This window comes from Myodes glareolus, chromosome 4 (assembly GCF_982192425.1).
Source record: "Myodes glareolus chromosome 4, mMyoGla1.1, whole genome shotgun sequence".
NCBI lineage: Eukaryota > Metazoa > Chordata > Mammalia > Rodentia > Cricetidae > Myodes > Myodes glareolus.
Window position 1 is genome coordinate 65,156,273 of NC_142029.1, and position 18,392 is coordinate 65,174,664.

The following is an 18,392-nucleotide window of genomic DNA, read 5'->3' on the forward strand; positions in this document are numbered from 1 at the left end:
GGTTGTTCATTTATTTGAAATTCTTTAACATTTATTTTTGTATCTTTAGTTTTTTTAGTTTTTTTGAGACAGGATTTTTCTGTGTAACAGCTCTGCTGTACTGGAACTTGCCTTGTAGACCAGGCTGGCCTCAAACTCAGAGATCCATCTGTCTCTGCCTCCTAAGTGCGGGATTAAAGTCGTGTGCCACCACTGATAACTTTTTTGTTTTTAGTGTACGGGTGTTTTGCCTGTATGTACTCTGTGCACTATATTCATGCAGTGCCTGTGAAAGCCAGAAAAGGGCGTCAGATCCCCTGGTACTATTGTGCTGGGACTCAAACCTGGGTCCTCTGGAAGAACAGTCAATGCTCTTAACCACTGAAGCCACTTAATTTATGTGTTTGTTTATTTGTTTGTTTGGTTTAAGGCTGAGTCTCACTCTGTAGGGCTCACTCTGTATTGATTGACCAGCTTGGCCGTGAACTCATAGAGAACTGCCTGTCTTTGCCTCCAATATTTGTGTTACCATACCTGGCTAAGAATATGGTTTTTTTTTTTATTGTTAAACTTACTAGGCTTAGGATTATGAGTGTGTTAGCATTCATTCCCTGGTGCCAATAACTGTTACACACTGTGTACTGTGAACCTCCTAGCAGCCCTGGGATCTTTTCAAAGAGGGCCCTAGGCATAGGCTGAACCCCTCACCTAAGCCTCACAGTAAGTCAGTGGTTCTCAGCCTTCCAAACAAACACTGCTACTCTTTAATACAATTCCTTATGTTGTGGTGGCCCCAACCATAAAATTTTCATTGCTACTTCATAACTGTAATTTTGCTACTATCATGAATCATAATGTAAATATCTGATTTGCAGGATATCTGCTATGCTACTCCCGTGAAAGACCCCCAGAGAGGTTTCACCTACAGGTTGACAACTGTTGCAGTGAGGTCGAGACAGGACATTGACCCAGGGTGTAGCTTGGAGTTTATGTCTACCACTTCCCACAGTGTCATGAGCAGGGCCACCACCCTCAGGAGCTTCCTTTTCAGGGAGACATGATAAACAAGGAAAGGGAACAAATGGATTAAATAGTGATTCTGACACTGAGACGTCTAGGACACTCAGGTAGAGGGACAAGCAGGTGTTCAGGCCTAATTGTGCTATATGGCAACATCATGATTTTCCATCCTGGTGCCACGGATCTGTCCCCAAAGCCTTGGGGATGTGGGACAGGTCCTAGAGTTGAGTTGAGCTGTGAAATGGGGACCACTGTGATTCAGAACTTTGGGGTTGATTTATGGTCCCATTTTCTCCCCTCATTCTCGTGCCTATTGCTCTTGGCAGGTGATGGTTTGGAAGAGTAACTTTGATGTTGATTATGGAGATGTGAAAGTACAGAGGCCTCCACCCCTGGCCAGCTCTACTGGGAATCTGGTAAGTGGCTTAGCAGTCAGGGCTTGAGCCATGTGGCTCTGGGATGGTCACAATAAATAACACTGGGCTTGGAGATGAGGAGGCCTGCAGGCATCTGTTACAAAAAAGGAACCCTGGGAAAGTTCATCAGATAACACTTTGGGCCTTGACTCCAATCTAGAATGAACAAGTGAGACATAAAAGCTACAGAGCGGCTGTGGTGTCCAGCACCCTGGCCCTTTTGGTGGGGAGTGTTGTCATGGTGCATGCTGTTGGAGTGAGACCAAGGACCTGCCCTATGTCTGCTGCCCTTGGATCCCAGGACCCAAGTCCTGGTTCCTAGAGGGCTCAGGACACAAAGCCTCCGCTGTGATGAGTGGGAAAGACCCTGGTTTGGTTACTCTCACTTCTTTTTTTTTAAAACCATGGAGAGGAAGTTCCTCAGCCACAAACCATTTTTAGTACCTTTGTTGGTAAAAGGGCATTCAGAGTTCCTGAATAAAAATAACTAATTTTGTAGAATAAATATTTGGGAGAAAAATGTTAACTGATAAAGGCTCATTAAATAGACCCATACTCAACTTTGGTTGAAACAGGTCAAGATTGTAATCCTGAAGGTTTAAGCTTCTATGGTGACAGACTGTTTAAATCTTTTTTCCCTGAACCTAAGAAGCATCGTAGCCTCCCAAGCAGGAGGAAGCTGGCCTGAACAACAGGAAGCGACTCGCCTAAACCCCAGCAAGTCAAGGCTGGAACTCAGAATAGAACCAGGAAGCCTCCTTAGTCTGTCTGGGCTCACTGTGGCTCCACAACTGAAATCTCCCTACTGCACATGCCCAGTCTGTGGAGCTGCTCCATAGTAGGCCACAGCGAGTCTAGAGTGTTCTCCAAGGGCCTTCCCCTTGGCTGTTGCTGTGGCTGGGAGGTTTTATTTCTCCTAAGTGTTTGCTAATGAGCCCTGAGCTGTGGGCTAGTTGGGGCTCTCTGGGGTGTGCTGATGCTCTCCTTGCTGCTGATTCCTTTGTTGTTGTTGTTGCTTGGGGTTGTTTTCTTTGTTTGTTCAGGTTTTTTTGTTTTGTTTTGTTTTGTTTTGAGAAAAAGGGCCCATGCTTTGCCAGGTCATTTCAAAAGTTATATTCCTCTTATAAATGTCTCCCTCACCCTTTTCTGAAGCAGGGTTACTCTGTGTAACCCTGGCTGTCCTGTATCTCACTTTGTATACCAGGCTGGTCTCAAACTCACTTAGATCTGCCTGCCTCGGCTTCCCTTAGTGCTCGGATTAAAGGCCTGCTCCACCACCACCCAGCTTGCGGATTAGTTTTTTACCTAGAAGGATCCTGTGTCAATTTTGTCCTCTATCCTATGACTCTCTGACTATTGGGCACTGACGTGAGATCAGCACTGCCAAGACCTTTGTGTGTGCTTATTGCTTACAGAGTGGGGGGGGGGGGGTGGTTCCTGTTCTAGTTCTCAGGTGAGACTTTCAGATGTAACCATGCTGGAGACTGCTGGTGGCAGGGGCTGCTGATGCAGGGGCTGCTTGGCAGCTCTTTCCTATCCTAGGAGGGTCCCATCATCTGCCTCTTGGGAATGGTTAGTATCCAGTAGATGGAAGAAAAGTCCACATTTTTTAAAAGTATTATTATTAAAAGTAATTTCATGCAAATATTGAGCATATTTCTCCCAGCCCACTGATCTCCTCCTTTTCTTCCCCCCCGCCCCCCAGTAGTCTTCTTTGTTCCCTACAGTTTCACTTCTACTTCTGTGTCATGTATCTATATACAACTTTATGAGTCTATGTGAAATATAGGAATCACAAATGAGAGAAAACGTATGGTGTTTACTTTCTGAGACTAGCTTGATTCAGTTAATATGGGAATTGAAGGTTGCATCCGTTTGCCTGCAAACAACGTAACTTCATTCTTTTCGTAATTTAGCTGTTGTAAGTAATGCTGTGTCTCTGTGATATGCTGACTCAGAGTTCCTCAGTAAATGCCCCCCAGTGGTGTAGCTGGGCCTACAGTAGATCTACTTTTAGTTGTTCGAGATGCTTCTATTCTAACTTCCATGGTGGATAGTTCACATTGCCACCAACAGGATGTGAGTAGTCCATTTTGTCTACATCCTTGCCGGCATTTGTTGTTTATTTCTTAATGGCTGCTATTCTGACTGGGCTGAGATAGAATCTCAATGTAGTTTTGATGACTAGTAAAACTATTTTTACTATTTTGCCTATTTTTTTTTCTTATAGTTATCAGGAAAATAACTTGGACAAATTGCTTGTTGTCCCTCAGACCCCCTCAGAATGGAGAACATGTCACCTTGTTTCCCAGAGCTTCAGGGCCTGAGGGTCTAGAGTGTAATCACGTGGGGAGAGGAAGCCAGCAGGACAGGATGGGGCATTGGCAAGTGAAGGGCTCAACAGGGCTCAAGGCAGCCAGTTGTCCCCAAACTACTTTGAGATCCATGTCAGGGCTATTGTTACAGTCCTGCCAATGGTCTGCCCTACATGGCACTCAAGCAGAACACAGAATATAGATTCTGGCTTCATGGAGTTGGCTTTGAACCCTGCTGGGTAGCCTGGGATGAAGCAGCTCATCTCTCCAAACCTCCATTTCCTCAGTGGGTTCAGAGTACCCATGGGCTGACCGATTCTGAAGAGTCCTGAAGTGACACCATAATCTCAGAACCGCTCTGGGTTAAGATCAGCACTGCTTGTTCTTTGTCCTGAGTACCTTCTAGAGCCTTGAGAGGACAGGTAGGTCTTCTAGACACCCACACATCCACACCCACTCCTAATGCTGTCTGAGAGGCTTCTCTGAAAGGGACAAGGAGGAAGGCCAGGGTATTAAGTCTTCCCCGGCACTCAGGTCCCCTGGCTGGCCAGAGAGCTCTGCCCCTCAGGGGAGCCCAGAAGCACTGCTGTCCTGTGACCTGAGTCTGACATACTCCCATGCTTCATTTCTGCCCACATCCTGTCCTTTCAGTAACTCTGAGCTGCTCAACCTCAGCAATTTATATCTGGGGCAGATATTTGAGTGTTTGCTGTCCGTGTACTGTGAGATCTTTAGTGGCATCCCTGACCTTTACCCAGTGGATGCTGGTAGCATCCTACTCCCCAGTTTTGAGGACCAGAAATGTCTTCAGATATTGTCAAGTGGGAATTACTGCAGAGCTCCTTCCTCAGGAGGAGCCCAAAAGAAAGGCGGTGGGAGAAGTGTGGAGAGGGACCCGGGGAAGCGCTCTAGGAGCCTGCGCAAGGACTCCGCTCAGTTGGTTCAGTTCTGGCTCCCACCAGGTGCACACCAGAGCTCTCGGAGAGTTTCTGGTAGTCCGTTTTCTAAGAATGCTGTTGGGCTATCAAGTTTCAGGGTCTCAGAGATGTTGGTAAGCAATAAGAAAAGACTTCACTTTTAGCAACTTGATATTCTTCAAATTGGGCGTGTTTCTTGCCTTGCCTGCCCAACGCTATCTGGCTGAGCGATAATACTTGATGAGAGATTTAGTGACTGGCCAGGGTGGTTTGATTTCTCAAAAAAACCATGAACACTGCAACCATGACCAAACAGTGCCATGTATCCAATGCCCTTGCCCTTCATCTCCAAATCATCTTAGGCACTAAAACACAGTGGACGCTCCTGGGCATTTGGGGTTTACAGGGAGTGACCATGTGCTCTCTCCATTGTGTCTATTGGAAGCCAGAGGGACAGACCTTGCCTGGAACCCACGCTGCTCCCCCACTAGCAGAGAATGTCAAGGACAACCTTGTGCCTGTGGAGGTTCTTCACCCTTGAGCCCCCCTGCCTGTGACCCCTTCTCTGACCGTGGCGTTTCAGCTTTCAGATCTTGGAATGAAGGCTGTCCTTAAACTCACTCCAAGCAGAGCTCTGTTCACTGCAGAGCTATTTTCAACCTCTGGTTGAAATTCACAGCTTATTTTTAGGCACATTTTATGTTGAAAAGCAAAAGCCATTTCCCAGCCATTCAGAAGGAGAATAATGGGTGCCATTTTCCTTCTGTTCTTGGCTGAGTTGTCTAAAGAAGGGATTTCAGGGCTTGCGGCTGGAACACTTTCTCTGCTTGGAAAGTTGCACATGGAGGATTCTAGGTCATGCTGTGGGCTGAAGTGGGGCAGGAAACTCCATGCTCTGTCCTGAAAGAAGGTGGGAAGGGCTGCTTTGGGGCAAATGAGTGTCTCCTAGAGAAGTATGGGTGGGTTCTGCAGAGGGCTTCTCTGTAGCAGATGCTTGTACTGGTGTTTCAGGGGTCTAATGTTTAGCCCTGTTTCCTGCTGCAGCCTTGGCCTTCTGCCCTGTTTTTATCCCGTTGCTCTCTGTACTTAAGGGTCTGTCCCTTAGGCAGAAGGACCCTGTTGTCTTAGCTGATTCTAGAGTAGGAGTAGCATCTTGCTTACCCCAGATCTCAGCTTCTCCAGAACAGATTTCTACCCCAGCTACAGAAGTACTTTTTAAACATTTTTTTGGGGAGGACAAGGTCCCATTATGTAGACCAGGCTGACTTTGATCTCAGATCTGTCTGCCTCCGCCTGTATGCTGGAATTAAAGGTGTGCACTACCATGCCTAGCTTTAAAAGCTACTTTAATTAACAAAGGTGCATTATTTGGATCTACCCTTATTTTTGCTACAGTCAGAGGCCCATTATGCAACTGAGAAGGTTGTACTAGTGGGGTAGGGAGGAAGAACACCAAGTTCTAGGTAATTCAATGAAACTGAGAGAAAAAAAGCCAACCCACTTCCTGAGTTCTCAGGGTTGACTGCTCCGGTTTAGACATTAACCTTGATCTCTAGGGTTGAGGGCTTTTCTCTGTTCACTTCTCAAGATTACATTTGAAGGAGAAAAGCTCACCTGTGGTTAAGAGCTTGGCTTCTGGCTTCCTACCAACCAGTGATTGAATCCTGTCCCTGCCTTGTTTGTGCTGTAACCCCAGCCAGTGGTTGGATCTCTGAGGTCTTGGTTCCTCTTATGTCAACCTGGGAGTCATTGGTCCTCCCCCTTCCATGAGATTTCACAGGTGGCATGCCAAGCAGGTGGCCAAGCAGCACCTGGCCCTGTTCCTGGCACATGGCAAGTGCTCACCCAGCTGTAGTTATTTCAAGAATGTTCCTTTTCCCTCTTCTGTCTCCTAAGAGCCAGTCAGAATGATCAAATGTTCAGATCTTTCGGGGTGGGGGCATTGGACAAGGGTGTGGGTGATTGCTAACTGAGATAATTTTTGGTGCTGGCTCCTTCCTACAGGTGGTCCTTGTAGGGACTGGGGAAGGTTGTAGACCCTTGCAAGCATATGTTGTGTTTTTAAGTGACATATCCCAAGTCTTCTGAGCTTTCAGATAATAAAATAAACCTCTGAAATGGGTGAAAACAACACACACCCTTCTGCCACCCTCAACACTCCTTAGGGCAAGATGCCCAGGAATCTCAGAACCTTGGTGCTAGAACCTTCCCCAGAGAAGAGGTTGCTCAGTCAAGAATATCTGCCCTTAGTCTGAGGCCTCCTTCTTAAGGTCTGCCTCTTTTGTCTTGTGTCCCAGGATCTGGTGACGAAGCTCTCGTCACCTGCTATACCTGTGTTTTGTTTCGGTTGCTGCAATGGGGTTCTGATTTGGAGTGCTAAGGGGATCTGATTCCTACTCCATAGATACTTGCTCATCTATGAGCAAGAATCCCCACATTCTTGACTGTGTAAGAGGTGGGAGGCCAGCCTGAGCTCAAAAACAAAACACCACAAAATAAAAAAAGAAATTCAAATTCAAAGGCATGCTTAGCAGGAGGGTCATTGAGTGTATTTGAAGCAAAATGAACCCCAGATTTATGTGTCTTAAAAAGGAACTTCTCCCTTCTCCACTTGACCCCATTTCTGGCTCTTTTTTCTTTTTTAAAGACTGTTAAAGGGAATTCTTGGCTTTCTGCCTGCTGCCAGTGAATCAGATGCACAGCTTGGAAAAGGGTTGATTTCACTGGGCCCGTCCTCCAACACAGAGAGCTGCCCCTGCCTCTGGGTCCAGGGCATCTCTGGTAGTCGAGCTGTATATCTTCAGATGGCGTATGTTGTGCGCCTGCTGAATGACTAGCTTTGTCCACAGTGTCCCTCATCTCTGTGGATGAAAGCCTGGTGGGAAAAACGGGGAAGTAGACCCTCTCCTGAAGGGCCCACATTCCTCCCTGTTTGCCTCTTGGGAAGCTTTGTCGATCTCAGAGGGCTTTGAGGGGTGACTTACTTGGGGACGGTGGGGATGTTGTAACTTACCTGGTTATGCATCTCTGTGTGGCTCTTGGTACAATCCTTTCATGCCTTCTGCTTGTAGAGGAGGAACCTAGACTCAGAGGTCATATGACGTGCTGGTGAATGGTTCTCAATTCAGTCTGCCCCCTTGAGTGCAGCAAAACCAAGAGGCATTTGAATAAAGAAGCAAAAGGTGTCCCCCATTTCTCCTTCAGCATCCTTAGACCTAGGACAAATGCACAGGCTCAGTGTGTGTTTGAGTGCACACTCATGTAGAACCATGGTGTTGCTGTCTTAGGGGCCTCTGGAGTCACATTCCTACCACCTTTGGTCAGGTGTGATCATCAGTACCTCCCACTGCTGTTTATTTACCCCCCCCTCAGACATGGGGTGCTGTGGGTACAGGGGATGTCAGGTAATCTGGCTGCTCAGGTACCTTCCTGTCATGAAGAAGGAAATCACAAGGATGATGTGGGATTCCCCTCTGTATGCTGTGAATGCCATTGGTTAATAGAGAAGCTGCTTTGGGCCTATTGCAGCGCAGAATAGGACAAGGCTGCAGGGTAGGGCAAGGCTGGAATTCCAAGCAGATAGAGGAGGAGAGAATAGACAGAGTCAATGAGAAGCCATGTAGCTTTCACAGGAGACAAATGCTGAATGGAATCTTACTGGTTAGCCACAACCACATGGCAATACACAGATTAATAAAAATGGGTTAATTTAAGATATAAGAACTAGCCAATAAGCAGTGTGAGCTAATAGGCCAAGCAGTGTTGTAATAATACAGTTTGTGGTTTTTCGGGTCTGGGTGTCCAGGAAACAAGTGAGCAGCCTCCGACTACATAAAGATGTGTTTGTATTTGCACAAAGTAACATTTACAGACATCCCTAAGACATCCCTAAGCCATGTTAGCTGGACTTTCCTGACAGTTTTGGGATCAAGATAAGCTTGCGAGACTGTCTCACTATGTAATCCTGTCTGGTGGCCTGGAGGTCAGGCTGGCCTCAAACTCATAGGGATTTGCCTATCTCTGCTTCCTGGGTACTGGGATTAGAAGTGTGTACCACCATGCCCAGCCAAGACAGTCCTTTTAACTTTTGACAGTTATTGTCCAGAGCTCCTCCAACTGGTTTTCAAACTCAAGTGTGCATCATAGCCCACATAGGAATGTTAAAACTTGCTACTGGGCCAGGCAGTGGTGGCTCAAGCCTTTAATCCCACCACTCTGGAGGCAGAGGCAGGAGGATCTCTGTGAGTTCAAGGCCAGCCTGGTCTACAGAGCAAGTTCAAGGACAGAGAAACCCTGTCTTGAAAAAACAAAATAAACAAGAAAACTTGCTGGTGACTGGACCATCCCCAGGGTGTCTGATTTGGTAGAGATCTTATACTCCTAACACATTTCCAGGAGATGCTGATGCTGCTAGTGCAGGACCCCACTCTGCAAACCATTAGTCTATTGAAAGACAGTGTCCAGCAGTGCCTGGCATCCTAGACAAGTAGTCTTTTTATATCCTAGACATTTCTGTGGCTGGTAGAAGCTACAGCTTGGGAGAGGCAGTTGAAGACCCAGCGTCCCTTTCATTCCACTCTAGTGGAAAAGGGGTGTAGGGAAGGGGTTTAGATCTGGTTAGAATATTCAGGATTGTTCAGAGAGATCCCAGTGCTGTCCCATGAGCCTCTTAAACCTATGGGCATCTTCCAGTCTGCTTAGAACAGTTTATTACCAGAAACAGCTGTCCGTAAGGAAAATGCTGCCCTGCCATAGGCCTATGCCGGCCTGTCTTCCTCTCTCCTGGCTGCCACTAGATGCTCTGCCTCTAATCTAGTCCCTTGTTCTTAAATCTCCATCTACAGGCCGTTGCTTTCTGCACTGTCCTCAGTGTCTCCTTTTGTGCTATCTCTGTCTCCTACCTCTCACACTGTAATTGTAGGTACCTAGGCCAGCTCCCATCCTGAAGAGAGCCTCCTGACTCTTGAATCCATACAAAGTTCAGAGGCCTCAGGTTCAGTTCTGCATGTATCAGGGCTTACCCGGCGTGTAAATCTGACCATCATACCCCTTTTTGAGTTCTGCTAACTCATTTGAGAGATTTTCCTCCTCACTGTGGGCTCAGGCTGTTGGTAGCCCCACTTTTGCATATGAGGAGATGGTTCCAAGTCAGAGACAACAATGGGGTGGCCAGACCATTAAACTTCACTGTAAGGCACACACAGCCCTCAAACACCTGTCGTCTCAGCCACTGCTGTGTTACTGCCATTTTGCTAATGGTGATGCCAAGCCACCTATAGCCCTGTCAGTTCACACTTGCAAGTCACCTCTGTATGTAAGAGCCATCAGAGGCCACAGCACAGTCTAGCCAGCTTTGTGGTGCAAAGTAGAAAGTGCATGAGAACTGGGGCTTCGGGCACTTAAGACTCTTTCTCTTTTTGGTTCTATTCTATTTTTCAAAACCCAGAAAGCTGAAAGTAGGAGAAACAGGCCACATGTAGAAAAAACCCAGATGCTTGAGTCTAGCTCTGTTCCTCTGGGACACTGTCACCTGTTCCCAGCAATTGCTCTCAGCCATCAAGGCTCTTTCCTCCTTTGTGTGGTCCTCCCCAGGTGTTTGGAAATGCTTCTTTTCATTCATTCATTCATTCATTCATTTATTGAGGCAGGGTCTCTCTTCATAGCATTGGCTATCCTAAAACTCACTATGTAGACTAGGTTGCCTTGAACTCACAGAGATCTACCTGCTTCTGTCTCTGCCTCTGTCTCCTGAGTACTAAGATTAAAGGCATATGCCACCAGATCTGGCCTTTTTTATTTTTAAGTAGGGGCATGTGTGTGTGTTGCAGTACAAGTGTGGAAGTCAGAAGACAACTTTCAGAAGTCCTCTCCTTCTACCATGTGGGCCTTGAACTCAGGTCATCAAATTTTGTAACAAGCACCTTTGCTCACTGAGCCATCTCAGCAGCCCTAGAAATCCTGCCCAGAGCAGTCCCCTACCCAGAGTAGCCCCTCTTTCCTACCATCAGCTATTCACAGCCCTTGGACTGAGTTTTGCTCTCCCCACAGCAGCCAGCATGTGCCTGGAAAAGGATGCTCAGGATATCAAGGTATGGAGGATACACGCCTGGATCATTGAGCAGTGTGGCCGAGTGTGTGCGCCCTCTGACTGCCTTTGGCCCTCTCCTTTAAGTATTTTTTTCATGGTCCCAGACTAAATGAAGAAAGTAACTTTCTGGCTTCATTTGTCCCTTTAGCAGCAGGTGGTACAGGCAGCCAGCAGGCCACAAAGGTTGGTAGAAACTGCATGTCTGGACTAGAGTTCTAGAATTTCTTTTCATTTGAAATGGAAAAACCCCTTTTTGCATTTTATGTTTTCCAGATTGGCTAGTAGTGTTGACCATGTGGTGTAAGGGTGTTGAATAATACTTATGTTTATGTTCTTATTGGTTACCATGGCAAAAAAAAATCAGAATAGATGGTTTCCATGGAGATTATCTTACAGTTAGTTTCTGTGAAGGTTTGAACACTGCTGTGGGTTCAGTGAACACTGTCACTGCCATCAGGGGCTTTCTCTATGCAGTCTCAAAGGCTCAGGCAGACATTCTTTGGGCTCAGGCAAAGCCAACTGTCTCCCATGCTTGCAGACTCAGGGCCCCCAAAGGTGGTGGTGACCCTGTGGCTCTGCTTCCTGCTGGGGTTCTCCAGCCTGGCATCAGCCCAGAGCACTTGCTATCAAAACAAACAAAAGCCTTTGTGTGACAGAAATGTTCAGCTTAGCCCTGGAGTGGAGCAGGAAGTAGCATATGGGCCTGGGAGCCCTCACCTGGCTTCTGCAGAGGCCAACCTTCCATCTTCCCCACGCGCCTTAGAAGCCCTAGAGTGTTCCTCTAATTCCAGATACAGCATTTTACTCTAAACAAGGGTTTTCCCTGATTATGTAACTGTAAAGCTCTTGTCAAATTCAGCAAAATTAGTGATTTCTTCCTAACAATACCGAGAACATGTTCACATTTTCCCATATTGTATCAAGAATGTCATTTTGTGGGACTGGGGATGTGGCTTAGTTAGCATAGTGCCTGCCTAGCATGTCTAAAGTACTGCTTGGTTCCAAGCACCAAATAAAAACAGGTGTGGTAATGAATGTCTGTAATCCTAGCCCTTGGAAGCAGAGACAGAAGGATCCTAAGTTCAAGGTCATCTTTGGACTACAATAGCAATTTCAAGGCCATCCTGCATTATCTGAGACCCTATCTCAAAGAAAAGAAAAAGAAAAATCATATTGTTCTCTTTGCTCAAGTAAAGCTATAAAAAAACATTAACACCCTTGTGTGTCATCCTATTATCTAGATACTCATCTTAGTTCTGCCTGTAGTTCAGGGTAGAGGGGTGTAGAGTCTTTGACCTGCACCTGGGGTCGGGCCAGGGACAAGGGGAGCTCCTAGACCCACTGTCCTCAGGGAGCCCTGTCTCTTCCTGGAGCTGTGGTGGGCAGGTAGGCAAACTGCTGCTAGTGACCTGGGATAGGCATCAGATAAGATGTACTGGCCCTCTTTGAAGCTGCAGGAGTAGGGGGGAGGAATGATGTAACTCTAGTTCATTCTGCTGTCTGCAACTTCATTTTCTGGGAAGCAGAGAGGCCTTTGGGGTATGGCCTCCCATGAATCATGGGGCACTGGCAAAGGACTCGGCTAGCTAATCTGAGGCCAGTTACCTCTGCTGATTGGATAGTCGGGCTTGGGTGTCTGTCTTGGCAGGACTAGTTCATGTACTCTTATGCTGTGCGAAATATGAATTAACTGAGCTTGGGAGTGATGCCTGGGGTATGGTTCGTGGCTCTGATGCTCTCCATTGAACTAAGTGCAAAGAAAACTTAAAATAGTCAGCCTTTGTTCCCGGAGTTTTAAAATTCAACTCCAGTAGTTACAATGATCTGTCTTTAAGTGGATCTATAAATAAACTGCTGCTGCTCCTCTTTGTCACCAAAAGCTTCCACGTCTTCCAGAGACGTCTCTGCCGCTCATCTTCATCAGATGCCTCTCATCTCATCTGTGGGGCAGCTGCAGCCCTCATCAAGCTGGGCTGGCACATGGAGTTTATAAAGACAGCATGTTCCCTCTTTAAAATCCAGTTGCCCCCAAATTAACTACACAGGGAGAAATAATAGCTTTGCACTGGAGAGACTTGGAGTAGGGACAGTCCCCACTGATTAGGTCAGCACCCTCAGCATTAAGTCCTGTCTGCCCAGAACCTGGAGTGTCGAAATGTGTAACCTGAATCCCATCACGTGAAACATCATTCAAAACCAAAGTGAGAGCCACTTGAGAAAATAACTGACCAATATTCTTGAAAAGTATCAGTCACGAAGGTCAAAGGAGGGTTGAGGAGCTAACACAGATTGCAGGAAGTTGAATAGATGAAAAAATCTGGGGACTGGCCAGGCTGGGGACTGGCTCAGCCCGGAAAGTGCTCTTGAGTGTGAAGCCCCAGCACTCACTTGAGAAGCCAGGCGTGGCAGTGCGCTCTATAGTCCCAGTGGTGGGAGGCAAAGGTAGGAAGATCCCTGGAGCTCGCTGACTAGCCTGCGTAGCCAAATCATTGAGCTTCAGATTCTGTGAGAGACCTTGTCTCAAAAAATACAGTGGAGAGCCCTGAGGAAGACAGCTCTGACCTCCACAGTGTGCAGGCACATACACGCACACACACACACACACACACAGGTCCTGGTTAATAATCTGTCTAGACGGTCGATCTAAGGACATTAGCCACAGAAACTGGTGAAACTCACATATGGCTATTCACTTTGGCTAGTGGTATTTCCCAGTGCTAATCTGGTCTAGATACTGCCCTATGGTTTTGTAAGATGCTAACACTGAGGGTTGGGGATGGGCATATTGTAAATTCCCCGTGCTATTTTTTCTAACTTTTCTATAAGTCTAAAGTTAGTTAAGCTTTTTTTTTTTTTTAACCCAACTATAGTCAACACTGAGGCCTTATTAGAATTCTTGATCTGCTCTGTCCCTGGCCTCCAGGCACTTGGCATATGAAGGACAGACATTTCTAGATAGCCCTGAGATGTGGAGGGCCGGACCACATTCTCCATTGCTTCTAGGAACAAAGGTAGAGATTGACCTCTGTGACCCCAAGGTGTGGCGGTACACGCCTTTAGTCCTGATGCCTGGGCGGCAGAGGCAGATTGACCTCTATGACCTCAAGGCGTGGTAGTATACGCCTTTGGTCCCAATGCCTGGGAGGCAGAGACAAGCAGATCTCTGTGAGTTCAAGGTGATGTAGCACACGCCTTTAATCCCAGCGCACGTGCTTGGTAACTCTCTACCGCTGCGTCCCTGCCTACTCCCGAGGCATTATCTGGGATAATGGGCAATGGACCAATCCAAGAATGACGCGTCAGAAGCGAGGACTGTTTCCTTTATAAGGGCTGGGTTCCCCTCATTCGGGGTCTCCGCCTTGGAAGCTGATGCTCTCCCTCTCAAGAGGCATTAAAGCTTTACTGCAGAAGTATCCTAAGTGCCCCGCGTCGTTCTTGCTGGCGAGACGGTAGCGCGGGACACTGAGAGATTCAGTATAGTTGTAGTAGACCTTCAGGAATGTTTTTGGAATTGACCTGAACAGGAAGTACCGTGATTCCAAGGGAGCACTCTTTCCCAGGAGTGAGTCCGGGAGTTGCCAGATCAGCTACACTGTTTCCTTCATAAAGTCCCTATGGTCTCACTGTTCACCTTTATTCTGGGTTGTCTTCCCTAACTATGTAATATTAGCTCATTTTTAAGACTTTGTTTGGTTTGGGTTATTTTTCTTGTTTGTTTGGTTGGTTGGTTTTTAAGACAGGGTCTCTCTAAGTAGCTATGGTTGACCTGAAATTCCCTATGTAGACCAGGCTGGCCTTGAATTCATAGAGATCGACTTGCCTCTGCTTCCCAAGTGCTGGGATTAAAGGTGTGCACCGCCGCCAGGCCCCAGTTCACTCTGTGTGTGGTCTTGACCCTCCCACCTTACCTTGCTGCCAGAAGTGTGTGGCTCTGGCTGTGCGATGGCAGTGATGAAAACTTCAACTCCAGACCGGCTGTTTCTTAAGGTCTCCGCTGATTTAAACTGCTTACCCTTCTCAGTTTCATCTCCGTTACCCCTGTGTCATTTCAGGAGGATAGACCTCCCTACTTCTCCTGAGAGCCAATGTGAACCCTGGCAGGTGTTCCCTCCCTCTTTTGAAGACTCCCCACTCTGTGTGGGAGATGCTTGGAAACTCTTGGAGCCAGGTTGGTTGTGTACCCAGAGTGACTTTCCAGACTCTGGGGCAAGCAGAGTGGGGTTCTGTGCTTTGTCTGCGTATCATTTGCCCATGCCCACAGGCCTGAGAATAGCCCAGATGTAGTGGAAGCACCTGCACTCCCTACCTCTCTGAGGGGAAGCATGTCATGAAATGGGGACCATGTTGCTTTTGGTCCCAAAACCCAGATCGTACTAGTTCTGCAGGGAGGGCCTGGCATCAACATGTTGATCAGGCCTGTGAATTCCTTGCAATTCATTTAAAGACATGTACTCATCTTCCCAGCAGTGAGAGCCTATTAAGTCAGGTTGTAGCCCTGAGACCTGTCTGGGGTCTTTGGTTGCGGAGTGTCCCATTCAGCTTTGACGCTACTACTTAGACCCCAGACCTTGTGTCTCTCTATTCCAGGACTTAAGTAAACGGCCCAGCACTCTGTCCTCCCCAGAACTGATGTGGGGACCGGACATTTGATAAGTCTTGAAAACCAGCAGTGGTAAACAAATCCTAGACTCACACTTGGGCAAACATTGACCAGACTGCCAAACAATTAGATGCTTTTAGGAAACCAGAATTCCTCGTGGCTTCAGAGCTATGTTGAGAACCAGAAGTTTCTTCTGTGGGATTCCAGGCTAGAACTCTAAATTACAAGACAAATACAGCTATAGGATGTTCAGTCTGTAAATATATGTGATTTAAGAAGATAGCCCTGCCTCTTCCACATGAGAAGCTGGGCATGAGGCTGAGTCAAATGAACTCTGCCTTTTAATTTGCTCCCCAGGGCCAAGTTAAGCATACATGAAGGCAATTGTTAGCTTCTGAGAGCAGCTGAAGACCTGACATCAGGACAAAGAAACACCTTCTGAGCTTCTCTTGCTAAGTGAGCCTATTATGGTAAAAGGTGTGTGTGTATATGCATGTGTCTGTGTATGTATGTGTGTATGTGCCCATCATTCCTTCCAGCGTGGCACTCAGCCAGTCCTTGGAAACTCAGTGATATGCTTTGGTGTGTTAAGTGGGCGGTGATCAGGCAGACAGTTCAAGAAGGAAATTAGAGAGTCACCTCAGCTTCCCCGTTCTGGCTGCATCTGAAGCCATGGGTCAGTTCTTGGACTCTTGTCCATTTTAGGAGCAGGCTGGCCAGAGGACAAGGTCCAGGGTGAACAATTAAAAGAAAAGGAGAAATGTACTTTGAGCAAATGTTAATCATCACCCACCCACCCGCCTGCAGGACCCATTCTGTTAGCTCAGCATCTTCCTGTCAAGTGACAGCCGGTTCTGGCTTCTTGCCCACTGTGTGCAGTCCTTGCTTGACTCAGCATGGATCCCCGTGTGACTAAGGGCTGCTTGGGAAGCCCTGCCTATGGGGTCAGCTTTTTCCTCCCTTCCATTGGGGAGACTGCACTGAAATGACGTTCTCTGCTTTGCACGTGTGGAAATTAACTCCCATTTTGATGGCAAGTCTCCTGGGCCTCTAGAGTTGTCAGCGTTGACTTAGCCCCTTGGCAATGCTCTGTGTGTGTGGGGGGGGTGCTTTTCACCTTGAGTGCAGAGTGGCAGTGATGTTAAGAATGTCAGGTGTGTTGTGTGCTGGACAAGAGGGCTCCTAGGAGCATTGTAGATCTAATAGTATCTTTGAGGGATTGATAGAACTTTGTTATTACAAATAGTAATATTCACATTGAAAAAAATGATCAGTTCTGAGCTTTGGTGAACAGATACAGTTAGGTAACACCACCACCCTACGCACAATCAAGGTACAGAATATTTCATTCATTTCAAAAAGTTTCCTTTGTGCAACTACTAAATGACTTGCTTGTTGTGGGGTTTAGTTTTTGAGACAAGGTCTCACTGTATAGCCTTGACTGGCCTGGAATTTGCTGTGTAGACCAGGCTGGCCTTGAACTCATAGAGGTCTGTCTGCCTCTGCCAAAATTAAAGGCACGTGCCATCATGCCCAACTGTTGTGAGGTGGGTTTGTTTGGGTTTTTTTGCATATATGTGTGAATAATATGTAAACGTGTAGATACATGTGCATGTGGATATGTGTATACATGCTAGTGGAACTGTACTCATGGGCTGGTCTTCATTGGGAATTTGCTTATCATACACTGGATGTATTAGTTTCTTTTCTCCTGCTGTGGACAAGTACCTAAGAGAAGCAAATTAAGGAAGGAGGCTTTATTTTGGCTCACAGTTTGAGAGGATACAGTCCATCATGCTGGGCAGGCAAGGTGGCAGAGCATGAGATGGCTGCTCATACTATGTCTGCAAGTCAGGAAGGGGAAAGAGACAGATGCTGCTGTTCCACTCAGTTCTCCTTTTTGTTCAGTCTGGGACCCCAACCTGTGCGATGCTGCTGCCACGTTCAGGGTGGGTCACTCCTCTGTTAAACTTTTGAAAACACCTCACAGTCATGGCCAAAGGTATATGCTCTGATGACATCAAGAATAAACATCACACCTAAGACCCGCCAAAGCCCCTAGGATGCTTTGATGTAAACAGGTGTGATCTTTCCACTTCAGCACTGCTGTGGTCATTCTGCCCTTGCATTACTCAAGGCCCTGCTCCTTTGAGTGCTCGCCCTGGCACTTAGCTTTCCCATGTCTGCTTCTGTCCCTGTTCACCACCAGGCTTCACAGGAAATGCCGCAGCTCTCGAGTGCTGGAGTGCAGGGCCGTGGCCCTTTGTTGCAGTGCCGACACTGAAGAGGTTCTGTCACAGGGATTCCACTGCACCTGTGGGGTGGGCCTTTTGAGACATCAAGTATTTGTGGAGGGCCTCTGTTCTCTGCTTCCAGGCATTCCAGGACAAGCAGGGGAGCAGTGATGGAGAAACAGGCTCAGATGACCTAGTGACCTCCACAGAGAGAAAATGCACAGAGAAGTCCAGCTGCAGCCAGTATGGCCTGTCACCTGTCACAGGCTACCTGATACCCAGGAAGTTTATGCTCTGAGATTAAATCTCAGCCTGGTGATTTTGAGAAAGGCACTGTAACCTGCCAGGGTGATTTTTCCTGAGAGATCTCTTAGCCTGAGTGTTCTCTAACTGAAAAATAATAAAAGAGTTCCTACTGTGAAGGACCCTCAATGATTTAGTGAGGGGACATTAAATCAGGGCCTGCAATGATAGCAGGTAAACACAGTGACCGCCCAGTCAGCCTTCAGTGCTGTGGTGCTCTGGTTTTGTTCTTTTGAGACAGGATGGCCTGGACTGTGACCTTAAGTTCACTGTGTAGCTCAGGCTAGCCTCCACACTTGTGATCCTCCTGTTTCAGCTTCCAGAAACTCCAGATTCTTTTTAAATTTTTTTCTTTTGTTTTCTTACTATATCTTTATTTTTTATTTAAAATTTTATTATTATTGAGTGTGTATGCATACACTAGCCTGTGTATACAATGCCCACCCGCATGTATGGAGGTTAGAGGACAGCTTCTGGTCAGTCAGTTCTTTGCCATGGGTTTGGGATCGAACTTAGCAAG

At 47.0% G+C, this 18,392-nt stretch overlaps 1 protein-coding gene across 1 annotated transcript in view; it reads left to right on the forward strand.

Annotated features, from left to right (window-relative positions):
• The window catches only part of Poc1a (POC1 centriolar protein A), a 69,959-nt gene that overhangs the window by 26,875 nt on the left and 24,692 nt on the right, over positions 1-18,392 (forward strand). The window contains exon 9 of the mRNA XM_048417109.3: positions 1,326-1,415. Coding sequence (XP_048273066.1) covers positions 1,326-1,415 — 90 coding nt within the window. The remainder of the gene's footprint in view (positions 1-1,325; positions 1,416-18,392) is intronic.